The sequence below is a fragment of the Vicia villosa genome, linkage group LG1 (assembly GCF_029867415.1).
Source record: "Vicia villosa cultivar HV-30 ecotype Madison, WI linkage group LG1, Vvil1.0, whole genome shotgun sequence".
NCBI classification, from domain to species: domain Eukaryota; kingdom Viridiplantae; phylum Streptophyta; class Magnoliopsida; order Fabales; family Fabaceae; genus Vicia; species Vicia villosa.
The window spans coordinates 73,060,403-73,078,161 of NC_081180.1; the positions used below are offsets into that span (position 1 = coordinate 73,060,403).

The window sequence follows — 17,759 nt, forward strand, 5'->3', positions numbered from 1 at the left end:
AGTAATCACTGGGCTTTGAAAGAGGTATTGTTACATATGGAACATAAGAACTACATGATTCCCTCAGGCCAAAAGGCGGGGTGTAATTCTACAAGAGTGACAATCATTCGAATTGCCACACACAAAGTATGGGTTATCCAAACGATTGAAATCAACAAACGGGAAATAACCAAAAAGGCAATGATCTTGACGAAGAAAGGCTTTGTATCCAATCCACATTGGAGTGAGAAAGTGAGACTTCTTATGGGGGTATATATTACCTTGTGCCTTTGGAGCACAAACAAACTTGGCTTATGCATGTTTGATTTTTTCCATGGCGTAATGCTCCATATTCATGCTACGCATTCTTGTAGATGCAATGTGAATGCAATGATTACTATATGCAGAGATAATGAGGGCCCTTTAGAGAATATTCCACTGAATTGTCGATTGAACTTCGTCTCTGACCTCGGGAGAGGTAAACACCAGGGAGAATCCCCTTAGTGTTATGAACTCCGTGGGGGTGCCAATAGACATTGGACTTTAACTTGCAAGACATGCATCTTTGTTGACTTGAAGAATACTTTCTGACTTCTCACCATGTGCCATAGCTTGGAGAATTTTTAGCTTGAGGAGATTCCCTCAATTTACCATATTAGGGATGAGAAACCTTGATGAGGAACTCTTTATGGGATGAGTGGAACAACTCTAAGGAGAAATAAACTCCTATACTTGGGGAGAGAATGAATTCTCAGGAGAAATAAACTCCTATGCTCGGGGAGTGACTTTTCCAGGAGAAATAAACTCCTATGCTTGAGGAATGGAATCAACTCTTAGGAGAAATAAACTCCTATGCTTGGGGAGAGAGTAACTTGCTGGGGAAAAGCATTGTGATACTTATCCACTCTATAATGGCCAACTACACTTTACAAGTGAATGACGGTTTCTTCAATACAAACCAAAGGAGTATGCACCAGACCGCTTGACTTGTGAAGATATCTGATTCATCGAAGACATTTGCCTCGAAAGGATCCTTACACCACCATTACTTGAGAAAATCTGCCCCAGCATATTCATACATTTGAAATATTCTTTCTCTTGATCCACGGATCCTTGAAGAGATTTGTCGAATCTCGAGGTAATTGCCCCAGATTGAGTGAGCTTGAGAGATTCCTCGACGTCACTACTTCAGATTGATTGAAATCAAGAGAGATTCCTCGACTTGATTAACCCTGATTGGTCGAATTTGAGATGTCAAACCTTGATTTTCTTGCCCTAGATAGGCTGAACTCACGAGAGAGATTCCTCATCGTGACTGCCCCTGATTATGCACATCTTATCAGAATCCTTGAGTTTACTTCCCTTAAGTCGACCAAACTATGGAAACAACTTTATCACGCTTAATGGAGTCTTCAAACTCTTCCTCTCAGGGTACTTAATCAACATGCATCTACTCAACAGAGTATTCAGACTTCTCCCCTCAGGGTAATCAATCAAAGAAGGTATCAACTAATTTGCTCAATGGAGAATTCAACCCATTCCCCTCAGGGTAACCAATCAAACTGATCAGACTCAACGGAGTGTTCAGGCATTTGTCCTTTAATAACCAAACAACGAGGGCATCAAACTTCATACGCTCAATGGAGCCTTCAAACAACTTGCTTTGATAATGATTTCATTTTCCTCTACGGAGTTCTCAAGTCTCTTTTATTTTAACATGATCAAGCTCTTCATGGATTCTCATCATGGAAACTTCCTTGATGTTTAAGCAAATGTTTTGTATGCAAAAGAATGTTAATTATAAGAATGATAATTCTAATGCAAAGCCTATGCTAGTCTTGAAGTTTAGAAACTTTTTATGCAATGAGGTGGCCACCTCTTATGAATGAAATGTAAAGCGGGCATGCAATACCAACACATATATGTGTTACGCTTCATTGGGAGTCAGTAAACACTATCTCATTGGAGTGCGTCTTCGAAATAAACCCTACTTCAATTAGGACTTTTAAGGGTTGTAACTTGGTCGAGTTCATGGTTTTCAGAAACAAAGGATTTTTAGGCTCAAAATTATTTGGTGCCCACCCCCTTCGTGATGTTCTCCACTCCTAAGTTCGATTAACTCAACATGAGTGCTCATCCCTCACAAGGAATTTTTGAAATGGTTGAGGAATCAATGAGGTTTTTCGGACATGGCAGTCGCTCACCTTTTTTTCTTTTGATTCATTATCACACGACTTTGTTCTTGCTTTATTTTCACCATCATTTTTTCTTTTTATTGCTATATTTTTTCATCATTTTTCTTTTCATTCTTTTTTTTATCATATATTTTTTTGCTCTTTTTTTTTGAACAAGTCGTGTGACCTCACACTGTCTTTGATTCGTTGGAAGTGATTGCGACTGCCTCATTCCATGATTGATGAAGAATTACCATTGTGGTATTGTCATCTTTTGTCCTCTTGGTAGATGAAGGATAACCATCGCGATCTTGACTTTCCTCAACCTTTTGAAGGATAACCCTTGTTGTATCCTTAGATGCATACTTTTTGGTGAGTTTTGAACACTCGGTCGAGTTAAATGAATACTACCCTGCCCCAGGGTTAAAAATGAGGGTTTTTTTTTCCAGAAAAGAAACTCCTACTTCAAGGCTCAAAGGGGTTGACAAGGGTCTATCTCCCTTATATCTCCAGTGTTTGGGAATTTGAAACAATGCATGTACATCCTCAGTAGGGTTTTATTCAAAAACACACAATTAGAGATTTTGCATTTTTTTTCATCATTCTCCCTCCGCTCTTTGCCTAAGCAAGAGATTAGTAAAGTTGGTATCGTAAAGCCAAAACATTTTTATGAGTGAAAACGAATGGATTACTTCAAGACAAACATAAATAATGTATTATGATTTTCATTCAAAAATTAACAAATTTTTACATGCAATCAATGCTTAAACAAACAATGAAATATTACAAATGAGAATGCAATAAAGATCTTAAATGAATTTCATTATTGAGGAGACTTGACTCCGTATGGACTTATTGCTCTCGAATGCCTTTTGCAGTTTTGATACCCCATCGAGACTTCAATTTGTGCATAAAACCTCTTGGAGTGGATGTGATTATTCTGAAATCAACGAGTACTTGAATTCTGCCTTTGAATGTCCTACCACCTTCAGTTGAATAGCTAGGTGCCCCAGCATGGTAACCACTTAGCATTATCATATGTTCCTTCCATACACTTTAGATTACTTCCCAAAAGAATATTCCAACAAAGGCGTACAAGAGTGGTGAATTTTTGCCTTACTTTAGGGATTCGAGCAATGCGAATGGTGCAATGCTCAAGATAGACGATGTCTTGCTTATCCCTCGGTCGGGAGCCCCAAATATAGATGCTAGAACAGTAACCACCATCATGACTGAAAGAACATTATATTATCATCGAACTCAAGAGAGCTATATGTGGTGAGGAAGGCCCAAAACACCAACTGAAATACCAACAACCGGGCACAAGGCACTGGAATTACATCGGTTCATTTCCCATATTATTTCTGTACTTGTTGACAAGCAAAGGCCACTGAGAAGAAAGTTCCGAGAAGAGATGACACATGATATGAAACAACAGCTTAAGAATGAGAAATGCCTCTTTAGAACACTCTAGATTACCACATGGCAAAAGATTCTGACGGAGTTGCACAAAACTTTGTAGTGCTTTAGGGATTCGAGCAATGCGAATGATGCAAGTGCTCAAGATAAGAATATGTCTTGCTTATCCCTCGGTCGGGAGCCCCAAGCAACTTCCACATATGTACAAGAGATGATTACCACTTTGGCTTCAATATCCAAACCATTTGGAGTGAGAGTAAGTCACCCTTGCATTTTTTTTTGACATTAGGCGCTAGGCACAAACCAACAATATCTAAATTGGCGGAGTCACGACTTTTTATGGCTTCCAAACTTTCCTCCAAGAGGTGAAACCTTTTTGTTATTTTCAGTACTCGGAAGCTTGAAGACTTCAATGATGTGAACTCTCCTTACCAAGAATAGGAATCTCACCATTAAACAATTTTTATTCATAAGACCTTCTCATGGGGAGAGATTAACATTCGCATTTGGCCTCTAAGGAACCTGTCTCAATTCTTCTTGTCAAAGAGAAAAGGCTTGAATAACCTCCATACACTGATTCATGTTAATCCCCATTTCTGTTCTCATCTCAGTCAGAAACCTCACGGAGTCATTCCAATACCAACTTTCGAGCACATAACGGTGAGAAGTCAGATTTCGTTGTTGAAGTCAGAATTTGAATGGAAAGGGCCCCCATAAGCTTCTGATAGAACCATGAAATGCATGATAGTATGAATGCATGTTTCATTTCTAGGGGATCCTAAAGTCTTTTCATCAACTTTTTGTTTCTCTTTTATTCTCTTTTTTTTGTATATAGTATCTTTTCTTTCTTTCTTTTCTGTTTTTTCTACTTTTTTCGTTTCCCCTTTTTTTGGAAATAGACTTTAGAATCCCCCACAAAGGAAGTGGATAAAGTAATGATGTTATGCAATGCACAAGTGTTAGGGACCAAATAGTACTAATTTTCATATATTGTTTTTGGTCCCTTTAACCACTTTTTACTCAATAATCACACTTTTATTCATACAATTTAATAATTTTGCAATTTTGTTCATATTAGTTCATTTGAATTGTTATTTCACATGTTTGTTAGTTTTGTAGCGTTTTTAAAGGTTTGAAGATCATGGAAGCAAAGAGGAATTACTTGAAGACTTGGAATAGCAAAAGAAGTGTTGATGAGGCCAATTTTCCCCGCAAACATCCTTTGCGCCGCCAACTGCTAGATGCTGAACAAGTCCAGTTTGGAATTTCACTGTTTGCCCCGCAAACATTGTTTGCCCCGCAAACACTGCGCTGCAGAATTTTATCTTTTACTTTGTTGCCACTTGTCATGAGAATTGGGCTTATCTTTTGAATAGGAAAAGTTAGTACGAATTAGGGGTTATTTAGGGAGATAAAAAAGGGGAATTAGAGGATTCTATTCTATTGAAAACCACACATTGAGACTAGGGTTTTGGAGAGGAAAAGCTTGCACCTTTGTGAGAGATTGATGCTCATAGCTTCTTCTTCATTCTTCACTATTCTTGCTGTCAACCATGGTGATGAGTAGCTAAATCCCATTTTGACAAGATTGGAGGTAGTAGCTATCCTTGTTAACTATGTATTTCCTCTAACACTTTTGTATGAACTTCATTAGTATTGAAATGGATGAATGTTGTTGTTTTATATTTCATATTTAGATTTGATTTATGATTGAGAAATATATTTCAAGTCTTGTTCTACAACATTTTATCAAGTAGTGGATAAATGCTAGAGATAGATTTATTTGCCACTTTTCTATTTGTATCAATCAATCAAGCTTAATGTATTGATAGTTAGAGTGAGAGATCATCTAAAGATTAATATATTAACTTTCACAACTTTGTTTAGACATAAACATTGTTGAGAGGATACTAGAACATTGCATTGCTATTGAAGTATACTTTAGTTGTTAGAGTCACATAGGAGATAGGGATAGTGAAACTAAAACCAATCTTGTCAATCTTTTATCTTTGAACAAGTTTTATTTTATTGCTTATTTTACCTTTTGAATAGAACAATAGAAACTCAACTCAAACCAACTTTGTTACAACTTAAACTTAAAGCGATAGTAACTATAGAACGGCGGTAATATCACCCAATCTCTGTGGATATGATTTAAAAATATTTGCCTTGAATATACTATTCAACAAATTGGCGCCGTTGCCGGGGATTGGCGTTTGATATTGCAAGCATTGCAATAGTTCATTGTTTTAAGTTTTTTTACTTTATTAATATTGCTTTTGCGTTTCACTTGGTTTGCTAGTTTTGTAGATTCTTATGTATGCGAGAAAAAGCTTCCGAAGAGCAATTTCATTTTGATCCCGAAATTGAAAGAACACTCCAAAAGCTCAATAGCAAGACACGAAGAAGAAGGAAGTTAGCCCAAGAGAAGCGACAAAGAGAAGAGGCATCTACTTCTTCTAACAATCAAATTGAAGAAGTAGTTGTAGACACTTTTGAAGGAGACATGGCGGGTGTTGTTCCAACCGAAATGTCCGCCAATAGTCCAAGGCGCACCGCCCAATTTGCACGCAATGCTCAAGGTGGAGCAAATACGGAGATGAAGACCGGAATCCTCCAACTTGTTTATGCAAATCCATTCACCGGAATGGATCATGAGGACCCCTTTGCACATCTCACCAAATTTTATGAGATTGCGGGTTCGACGGGAGTCGATGCGGCAAATGAAGAATCATTGTTCAAGAGACTATTTCCACACTCATTACTTGGGAAAGCCAAAGAATGGTATCTTGATCAATTACCAAATGTGATGATAGATTGGAATCTATTGGAAGAAAAGTTTTTAGAACGATATTTTCCTCAATCCCGATTCATGGAGGCCAAAACGGCAATCGTGGTTTTCAACCAAGGAAGCAGCGAATCACTTAATGAGGCTTGGGAAAGATACAAGTCATTGTTGAGAAAGTGCAAGGGGCATGGTTTTGATGAGCTCACACAAATTCATCTATTCCGAAATGGACTTCAACCGGTTCACAAAACGCTTTTGGATGCTACCGCGGGTGGTTCTCTTATGTCCAAAAGTGTGGAGGAAGCAATCACTATCATCGATCGAATGGCCCTCAATGATCGACAAAGTCAACATGATCGAAGTCCTTCACAAAGGAAACCGGGAGTTCTTGAATTGAACACCAATGATGCCATCCTTGCGCAAAACAAGCTTCTTTCACATCAAGTGGAGTTACTCACACAACAAATGACCAAACTCCCGCAGCAAATGAAAGAGATTCAAGGATATCAAACTAGGCACCATGTGGCAGCTTATGAACTTTGTAATGGAGATCATCCGACTGGTTTTTGTCCTTCTCCCGATGGTGAAGAAGTGAATTATGTCAACAATCAAAACCAAGGGTATCAAAGGCAACCTCCACCTCACAACAATCCTTACCAAAGAAACAACCCAGGATTCCAACCTTCAAGATTCGGCAATCAACACTATCAACATCAAAGTCCTTATCAAAGTTCAAACCCACAAGGCCAAGGTCAACAATCTCAAGGCGGAAGCTCAAAGTTGGAAGATACTCTTACACAATTCATGCAAGCATCCATGGCTAACCAAAGGAGCAATGAAGCGGCCATAAAGAATTTAGAAAATCAAGTGGGCCAACTTGCAAAGCAATTGTCCGAGCAACAACCGGGAGCATATTTTTCCGCCAACACCCAAACCAATCCAAAGGAGCATTGCAAAGCCATTGTTACAAGAAGTGGGAAAGAGGTGAATAGTGGTGTAAATGAAGAGTTTATAGTGGAAGATGAGGAGGAAGTAATAGTTGAAGATGAAGAGGAGGAAGTGATAGTTGAAAATGAGGGAGAAAAGAGTGAGGAGAAAATTGAGGAAGAATTAGTTGAAAAAGAGCGGAAAGAAAAAGAAGAAAGAGAGAAGAATGACAAAAAGGTTAAGAGGAATAAAAAGAGAAATGAGAACGTGAGCACAATTCCTCTCCAATATCTACCTTACCCGCACGTGCAATCAAGGAAGGAAGACGCAAGGCGCTACGCTCGATTTATGGATATATTTAAACAACTTCACATAAATATTCCATTTTCCGAAGCATTGGAGCAAATGCCCAAGTATGCTAAATTCATGAAGAAGATGCTCACAAAGAAAAAGAAGTACACGGATGAAGAGACAATTGTGCTTGATGCTCATTGTAGTGCAATTATTCAAAAAACTCCCCCAAGAAAGGAAGCCGATCCGGGACGAGTCATTTTACCGATCACCATTGGAGGTAACTACATTAGTAATGGTTTGGTTGATTTGGGGTCTAGCATCAATTTAATACCTTTATCCGTTGTCAAGAGATTGGGGAACATTGAGATGAAACACACCAGGATAACTTTGCAACTAGCCGATAAGTCTATCATTTCACCATATGGAGTTGTACAAGACATGCTGGTAAAGGTGGACAAATTTTTGTTCCCGGTTGATTTTGTGGTAGTCGACATGGAGGAGGATCGTGATGTGCCATTAATACTTGGAAGACCATTCATGAAGACCACCCGAATGATGATTGATGTCGATGATGGGATTATGAAAGTAAGGGTGCAAGATAAAGAGGTAATTTTTACTCTTTTTGAGTCTATGAAGCCTCCTAAGGATGAGCATGACAACTTCCGAATCGATGATGAAAAAGGAGAAATCATTGAGGTGGAGAATCAATTTCACAAGGAAAAGGACAAGGCAAATCATGAGGGAAAGACTCATCACAAAAACTTTAAAGTTGGACAAATGGTGCTTGTGTGCAATTCAAGACTCAAGGTGTTTCCTAGCAAGTTAAAGTCAAAGTGGTCGGGGCCATTTGTTGTGAAAGAGGTGCGAAATTATGGAGCCATTGTGGTGGAGGACCCCAAAACACAAGAAAGCTGGAATGTAAAGGAACAAAGACTCAAAGGCTACCACGATGGATAAGCAAGCCGCGATGGTGTGTCATTTCGCTCGTCAAGCCTTGGTGCACCATCGAACCGTCGAGCTCGAACGACGTTAAACAAAGCGCTTGTTGGGAGGCAACCCAACGTCGTAAGTAGATTCTATTATGCTTTTTGATTTTTGTTTTCAGAGTTATTTAGTAACTATTTTTGAAAGGAAGTGGAAGTTAAGTGTAAATTGGCATTTTTCAAAAATTCAAGTCTGTTTGCCCCGCAAACATTGTTTGCCCCGCAAACAGAGCACAAACAGTGAGTAAGCTAATTTTACAAAGAAAATTTCTCCTGTTTGCCCCGCAAACAGGTGTTTGCCCCGCAAACAGGTCAGCCAATTTTGAAAAAGAAATTTTCATCAGTGATTGCCCCGCAAACATTGTTTGCCCCGCAAACAGAGCACAAACAGTGAGTAAGCCAATTTTACAAAGAAATTTTTTCTTGTTTGCCCCGCGAACAGGTGTTTGCCCCGCAAACACTTCAGTACAAAAAAATTTCACTTTCAAAAAAAAAAAAAATTTGCTTTTAATTTAACCTAGTTTTTTTATTTTTATCTTTTATTTTTACTTCTCTCCTCTCACTCTACCGCTCTCGTCCTCACTAAACTCATCTCCCATTCTAATACCCTATCTTCACCCACATTCCTTGGAAGCGGAGTATGATGCATACGCAAATTGGCCTGTGGGCAGGCCACTTTTCATGGGGGGGGTGCAGGAGGCAACGATACCGAAAATAAGGACGATACAATGGAGGAGGTGATCGGGACAGTTGGTGGTGGTGATGAAGAAGAGGATTGAAGTGGTGTTGTAGCATTTTTTTAGTTTATTTTTATTTTTATTTTAGTCTTAATTCTGTTTTGTTTTATTTATTTATGGTTTCACTTTTTGGTTTTTAATTATGTACTTTATGGTGGCTCTCGTTTCACCATTTGAACATCTTTAAAATTGCATTTGTTAGTATTGTAGTTTAATTGTGTGTTTTGGTGGAAAGTGATTAGCCCAACTTTTCCAATTTCTGTTTTGTTAATTGTTCTTGTACAAAGGAAGCTTGAGGAATCAATTGGCACGGACAAGAGTTGATGTTGTGAACACTTCGAGTGGCAATGATGAGAAGCGGTATCAAGAAAAATTAAGGTACACTTTATCGCTCACTAGACTTAACATGGTTAGTTGATGGTGTGTGCAAACTGCTTAGCATAAATTCCTTGAGTCACATGTCATTTTTGAATCAAAATTTAGAACTTAGCTAAGTGAGGAAACTTTCCATTGTACACTAAATGCGGGATACCGGAATTTATTTCAACTCATTTTTATGATGCTAAACCATGCATATTTCTTGTTTTTGAAAAGTGTGAAAGTGATAGAGGCATTGTTTGAATTTGAGAAAAACCACTTGACCAAAAAGTTAAATCAATTAACCTTGTGAGGAGTGATTCTTAGTCAACCCCTTTGAGCTTATATTAGGATTCATGTGATTACTAAATATGTTTTGTATGTGAATCCTAATCTCTTTTTTCATTGAAACCTTCAACCGCAATGGTTGCAATTTTGTCTTGTGCCTATGTCTATGTAGGGAGCATTGTTGTATCTAATATGGTTTGAATCCTAAAGTTGGGGAGAGTTGATTGAAAAACAAATGAAAAGTGGTACTTAGGAGTTTTGTGGTAATAAGAAAAGAACAACACATTTTGAAATTATGGGGCAAGAAAAAGAAAAAAAATTGTTTCCGTTATGTGTTGTTGAAAAATAATGAAAAAAAGAAAAAGAAAAAGAAAAGAAAGAAAACGGGATTCAAACGAGTGTTGTTGTTAAGTGAATTGATAGGAATGCTCCCTTAGGATAGGCATTTTTGTTTAATTTCCCTTTAATAAAATCCTTTCTTTGTAACCCAAGCCACATTACAACCTATAAAAGCCCTCTTGATTCTCACTTTGCACATAATTTTTGAAATTGTTATGGTGAACGCATGATTTGAGTTGTTGTTGATTTAAATTCCCGGATGAGTGAAAGTAAACCCTCTTGTATTCATCATTACTATGATGTGTGTGTAGGTTTGATTCAATCTTGACATGTATCTTTTGGAATTTCTTGATAATAATTTGCACTTTGCCATCATTCTTTCTCATGCTTTGTTTTAGTATTGTGGTGAGTGTACTTTGAAAGGACTTATACTTTTGAGCCATGTGATTGTTCGATTACCATGTCATCATTCTCTTGTGCATTGCTCTTGCTACTCTTGTGAATTTTTGTTTAGGGACAAACAAAATGGTAAGTTGGGGAGAGTTGTTAGGGACCAAATAGTACTAATTTTCATATATTGTTTTTGGTCCCTTTAACCACTTTTTACTCAATAATCACACTTTTATTCATACAATTTAATAATTTTGCAATTTTGTTCATATTAGTTCATTTGAATTGTTATTTCACATGTTTGTTAGTTTTGTAGCGTTTTTAAAGGTTTGAAGATCATGGAAGCAAAGAGGAATTACTTGAAGACTTGGAATAGCAAAAGAAGTGTTGATGAGGCCAGTTTTCCCCGCAAACATCCTTTGCGCCGCCAACTGCTAGATGCTGAACAAGTCCAGTTTGGAATTTCACTGTTTGCCCCGCAAACATTGTTTGCCCCGCAAACACTGCGCTGCAGAATTTTATCTTTTACTTTGTTGCCACTTGTCATGAGAATTGGGCTTATCTTTTGAATAGGAAAAGTTAGTACGAATTAGGGGTTATTTAGGGAGATAAAAAAGGGGAATTAGAGGATTCTATTCTATTGAAAACCACACATTGAGACTAGGGTTTTGGAGAGGAAAAGCTTGCACCTTTGTGAGAGATTGATGCTCATAGCTTCTTCTTCATTCTTCACTATTCTTGCTGTCAACCATGGTGATGAGTAGCTAAATCCCATTTTGACAAGATTGGAGGTAGTAGCTATCCTTGTTAACTATGTATTTCCTCTAACACTTTTGTATGAACTTCATTAGTATTGAAATGGATGAATGTTGTTGTTTTATATTTCATATTTAGATTTGATTTATGATTGAGAAATATATTTCAAGTCTTGTTCTACAACATTTTATCAAGTAGTGGATAAATGCTAGAGATAGATTTATTTGCCACTTTTCTATTTGTATCAATCAATCAAGCTTAATGTATTGATAGTTAGAGTGAGAGATCATCTAAAGATTAATATATTAACTTTCACAACTTTGTTTAGACATAAACATTGTTGAGAGGATACTAGAACATTGCATTGCTATTGAAGTATACTTTAGTTGTTAGAGTCACATAGGAGATAGGGATAGTGAAACTAAAACCAATCTTGTCAATCTTTTATCTTTGAACAAGTTTTATTTTATTGCTTATTTTACCTTTTGAATAGAACAATAGAAACTCAACTCAAACCAACTTTGTTACAACTTAAACTTAAAGCGATAGTAACTATAGAACGGCGGTAATATCACCCAATCTCTGTGGATACGATTTAAAAATATTTGCCTTGAATATACTATTCAACAACAAGCATGGGATCAAGGTCCATATAATCTTAGTAACCACTGTACAATCCTCTGATGTAAAGCCTTGGTAGGTAAAATGTCATGAGATCAAAGATCCGACACCTTTTTGAATACCAGGAGAACCAATAGTCACCAACAGAAAAGAATAGTCACCAACGGTACCTGTCATGTATATCCCACCCCACTCACAGGTGAATCTAGGTCAAGGTAGGTCAAAAGGTCTCCAGCGTTAACAACTCTCCTGAAACACCATCATTGTTGCAAATACATGCCAACAACGGTATCCCATTCAAGTCTCAACTGGTCGTGGGTCTCATGATCGCAATCAACAGAACCTAACATTCTGTTGGCGTCATGACTATCCACTCTATCCTAGGTATCCTATGTGTCAACTCTGGCCTGGGTATTGGGCCTTTTACCTCATATAACATCCCACCCAACCTGCAAAACAAAGCAGAAAAATATGTGGTCCCCACGGGGACCCATAATATAGTCCAGATGCATGATATGCAAGCAGAACATAAAACATGATATGCATATATACAACATATAAACAAATAAACAAACAAACAAAGAAACACCCAATAAACAAACAAAGGCTAGGATCGACTCGCTAAGAACGGACCAGCACAGGTCTAGCAACGTCCCCAGCAGAGTCGCCAGCTGTCGCTACCGCGAAAAATGGATCAGAGTCGCCACTAATATATTTATCCCATAAGGGAAAGGAATACCAGGAAACCTAACTCAGAATAAGAACAAGGTCTTTCGACCAGAGAATCTAGGTACGGGAGTCGGTTACGCAAGGGGAAGGTGTTAGCACCCCTCGCGCCCATCGTACTCGATGGTATCCACCTATGTTTGTTTCTATCTAAAGGGTGTATCTATGTCTAAAACCTAAATGCGAATGAATGCAAAAGAAATACGGGGAAAAGAAGGAATTATTTACAAGTGTGTTCGCTTAGGCCCCGCGACCCAATGCCTACGTATCCTTTTCAGGAATCAGAACGACCGTAGTTCGGCTCCATAGTTTCCATTTGTTTTGTGTTTTTTAGTTGAACAGCGGTTAAGGTCACAATCCACGATGCTCGACCTTTGGAGACTTATACGCCTAGTTTTGGAAAGGACTTAACATGTTCTTAAGCGCCTAACAAGGCAAAAGAGTGAACTTGGGTTTGTGTTTTTTATGTAACTACATGATGAACGCAACCCAATACAAGGTTTCGCACCGCTTCGTCACTTTGTTTTAATTCGAGCCTTTATTAAGTGTTTTAAATGTTTTTGGTTGGGTATTTTTTAAGGGAATTTACTTTGCGATTAGAATCACATAAAATGTATAATGATCGAGAAGCAGATTAGGGAATGAATCCCACTCACTTCTATCCCATTATATAATGTTCAAGAAACAGATTAGGGAATGAATCCCACTCACTTCTATCCCATTATATAATGTTCAAGAAACAGATTAGGGAATGAATCCCACTCATTTCTATCCCATTAATTTAATGTTTGAGAAACAGATTAGAGAATGAATCCCACTCATTTCTCTCCCATTAAGTAGTGACCGAGAAACAGATTAGGGAATGAATCCGACTCATTTCTATGCCACTAAGTGATTGAGAAACAGATTAGGGAATGAATCCCACTCATTTCTCTATCACTTTCCTAATGTGATTCGCCTCTTTATTTATTAATGTTTTAAAGTTGAAAAGAAAAATAATGAACAAGGGAACTAACCTATTCTCTAATCTAAGTTATCCTAATCTAAGTCTAATGGCCCTAAGGTCAAGGATAACTATCCTAACCTATCTCAATTCCTCTTGTCAAAGAAGGAAGAGTCTAAGGGAACATGGCAAAAGAATGGAGTTACAACTCCAACAAGATGAGAAGAGAGCCCTAGGGCAGTAGCTAACCAAGGAAATAAGTGTCCCAAATCAAACACAAAAGCATCATGACATCACACGAAAATATTCGCAAAGAGTTACCAAAGTATCGCATAAATCGTCACTTAACAATTAGCGAACAAACATCCATTAATCGAAACAAAAAGCAAATGAAAAAAATGAACAAAGCTTAGAGTCAGTAGCAATTAGTTCATTTATAGGTCCAAGACCTTGTACCAATCTAAGTTAGTCAATTAACTTGAAACAAACAAAGTTCTAACAAAACTATACAAAACTAGGTCAAAACTAGTTAATAGAATTCAAATTAGGAGTGAAGTTAGAAAGATGTAATCAAATGCTATGAATCAGTAGCTAATGACCTCTAAAAGGTGTCTAAGCAATCACAAAACAAGTCAAGAAGTTTCATACAAAATTATAGGTCATTCGGACAAATCATGGTGCGATCGTTAACCAAAGGCGAGTTATTTACAAGTAACAAAGAAAAATCAAGTAAAATAAGAAAACATGACTTGAAAAATTCAACTCAAGGTCTTAGGACCTCTAAACATCCCTACTTATATGTACAAAAAGAAACTAAGTCAATTGCATAAAGGCAAAGCAAATTATAGGTCAAATTCACATGGTTATCCGTTTGGGAACGTACATAAATCGGGTATAGAAAATCTAATGAAAACCTAACCAAAACATAGAATTAGACTTTTATTTTTTTCACACAATATGGTATATGAGTCTACTGATATCACACAAAAAATGGCAATTAAATTCTACTCCTAAGGTATTAAACAAAATTAATTTGCAAAACCGATCAAACTTAAAAAACACAATGAACACACTAAAGGAAATGATTTATTAAAAACAACAAACTAAGTTCTAAAAATCTAACAAAAATATCAAAAATTTCTACACACCTTATTCTATTTAAAACATATTTTTATTTATTTTTTATTTGAGTTAGAACTGGTCAATGAGTCAAAAGTTATGAAGAAAACAAAATGAAACAATTTCTAACAAGAAAGCCTACAGGGGGTGCACTAGCAATAGAGAAAATGACCTGGGATTAGTGTATTGCGCTTGGGCCCAGAATAGGGGGGTGCGAAAATCAGCGCGCCAGGCCCAGTTCCATTAAGTCCATTTCTTCAATTTTATTATTATTACTCAGACTAAAGTTTTGGTTTTAAACGTAGCATGCAACGTCCATAACCTAACATCAATTGGGCAACTCAACTTAAGTCAATAAGAACAAAAAAGATCACTTCGCCCAATCAAAAAGCACCACCTGGCATTCTAATGATGATAATAAGACAATAAAAACCAAAGAGCTGGGAATAAGAGCCAATTGTAACGCGCCACGTAAGCGCGGATGGAGGGAGATATTATGGACTTTCAGACGCCGGAGATGCTTTCTCCGGTCGTCTTCCCCGGCTTCGCTCACGGCGGCAACAAGCAAACTTTCCAGAAACAAAAAAAAGCTGGCACCTTTCTACTCCAAATCTCATGCTGATTACAAATCCACCGGTAGAATCATCTAATACCCCCGTTAAACGCCTAACCGAAAGCGTTTTCTAAAACCCTAACTTCAAGAGTTCCACTAATACACACCGAAGTGGTACCAAAATAATCCTCATGATACAGAGATCTCAAATACGCAATTCAAACATTCATACAAGGGCTATATTTTGCAAACCGAATCTTTGTTCAAGGGAGAGAAAATTCACACAGATGCAACATATACAGTGAAAACATGGTGGTTCTAATTGTCCTAACCCAATCCCTGATGACGGGTTCCAGGCCTATATGCTTCTAAATGCAAAGGAGTAGAGCTTACTTGTTGCGAATCTTGATTCAAAGAAATGAAAGAGAACTCCACGAATCTTGAAGTTCCTTGGCGGTGATGGTGATGATGATGATGATGCTTTCACGCTTTTGATAAGAATGATGATGATGACATGATGATGGTGTTCCGATAGTGGAGGTCATACCATGGTTATGAGAATTCAAGAGCTATGGCACTAATGGATGAATGGGGGTTTGAAGGTTGTTGAGATGAGAGTGAGGTTGTTATGGTGTAGATTGAACGGTTATGGTGGTGGTGTTGGTGGTTGAAAAAGTTTGTTGTGGTGGTTGGTGGTGGAGAGGAGAATGATGAGAACATCTGAGAGCAATGGGAGTGTGGAAGAGAGGAGAGTTGAATGTGAGAGGAAAATGAATCTTCATTTGATTTGTGAAGGAACTTTGGTTTTATAGTGTGTGCATGGCGTGTATGGTGTGTTTGCTGTAGCGGATTGTTTCTCTTAAACTTGATATGCAAGTTGTTGTTATTTCAAGTAAACCTCTTCCTCTCGTGCTTAACTTTTGCATAGCTAGAACTGTGGCATGTTGCTTGTGTTGCAGCAAATGTCATCACTGTTATGCGCTAACAGTTGGCTTTCTAGTTATTAACACGCTGCCGGTTTCTGATGCGATGCCGGTTTGAAATTGTGAGATTTTGACAAGTCTATGAGCGGCACTAAGTTTGGAATTGTTGCAGCCTGTTTGTTTTTTCAACTCAGCACGCCATACGAAGTCAAATACGACTCCGGTTTAAGACGTCAACTTATCGTACGCATAACTTCTTCTACAACGAACTGTATGACGCACTCTTGGTATCACGAGAAAGCTGACATGATATTCCAGACTTCCTATCTTGTAAAATCCTTGAGATGGCACCGGAATCTTCGTTAAAAAACTCTTCGAATTCATGTCATCAAAACTGACAACGCTAAAAAAGCTTCTACCTGTTTTGTTAATTTGAACGAACGAATTCGACTTCTGCCATTTATATCTCCGGATTCACGCAACATTTGGAGTCGATTCCTTCTATGAAGTTAGACATTGGGATGAAATAAACAACTTCGCAGTTGGATCCGTCTCGAGAATGTGGCGGGAATATCGTGTATTTTCCTTTCGAAGTCAGGCTCCTGGACTGGTTCATAAAACTTTCAGCAGATGGTACAACCCATCGCACCTAACGAGACGTCGATTTCTCTCTTCCGTATCTCTCGATTCAAGCCTTATCTGAACTTAATTCCTTGAGCAAAGTTACGACCGGCACTAAGGGCAACAACCTTGCAGTTGAGCTCGTCTTGAGTCGGAGCGTGGATCGATATGAAAATTAACTTCAAAGTATCATACTTGATCTCTCATAAGACTTCTCAAAAATGCTGCCAGCTGCTAGGCCTAACAAGTCCGTCAGAACCAACTTCCCGGCTCTGTATCTTTGCATCCGAGCATCTTTCGGAAAAAGTTCCTTCTTCAACATTGTAGATTGCCACGAGAGGAAGAGCTTTGTAGTTGAACTTGATCCGAAATAATGTTTGCAACCGTGTCGAAAATGAGCTTGAAGTCAATCGTTTGGCCACGCCATGAATGCTCTAAAAAATTCCTTACGTGCCTGACAATCATTTCTTAATGGATCAGTTTCTTTCCATGCGTGTATCTTTCCAATCATGGAGAATTGGCTCACGATTCCTTCTACAACATTGTTTATTGTCATGAGGAGAAAAATCTTGATGTTGAAGAGTTCTCAAAACATAGCTTGCATCCCTATGAAATCTTGCCTCAAAGTTACATGCTCACACTCAATTGTTATTATGCATAGTTTCTCTAACTACTGAAGACTTGACAACCTTGAATCATGAACTTCAGAACTTCGTAACTTCCGATCTGAGTCTCGAATGAAGAAACTTCAGACTGAAGAGTTTCAGCTTGCAATGAGATGAACCTTTTTGTATTTGAGCTTGTTTCAAAATGATGCTTGTA

General features: G+C 37.9%; 1 protein-coding gene across 1 annotated transcript; it reads left to right on the plus strand.

The window, feature by feature from the left end:
• Positions 1-6,078: 6,078 nt before the first annotated feature.
• Positions 6,079-8,538, plus strand: LOC131645736 (uncharacterized). The gene is made up of 3 exons (XM_058915964.1): positions 6,079-6,922; positions 6,980-7,554; positions 7,723-8,538. The coding sequence occupies exons 1-3, from the start codon at positions 6,079-6,081 to the stop codon at positions 8,536-8,538; spliced, it is 2,235 nt and encodes a 744-aa protein (XP_058771947.1).
• The last annotated feature ends 9,221 nt before the right edge of the window (positions 8,539-17,759 follow it).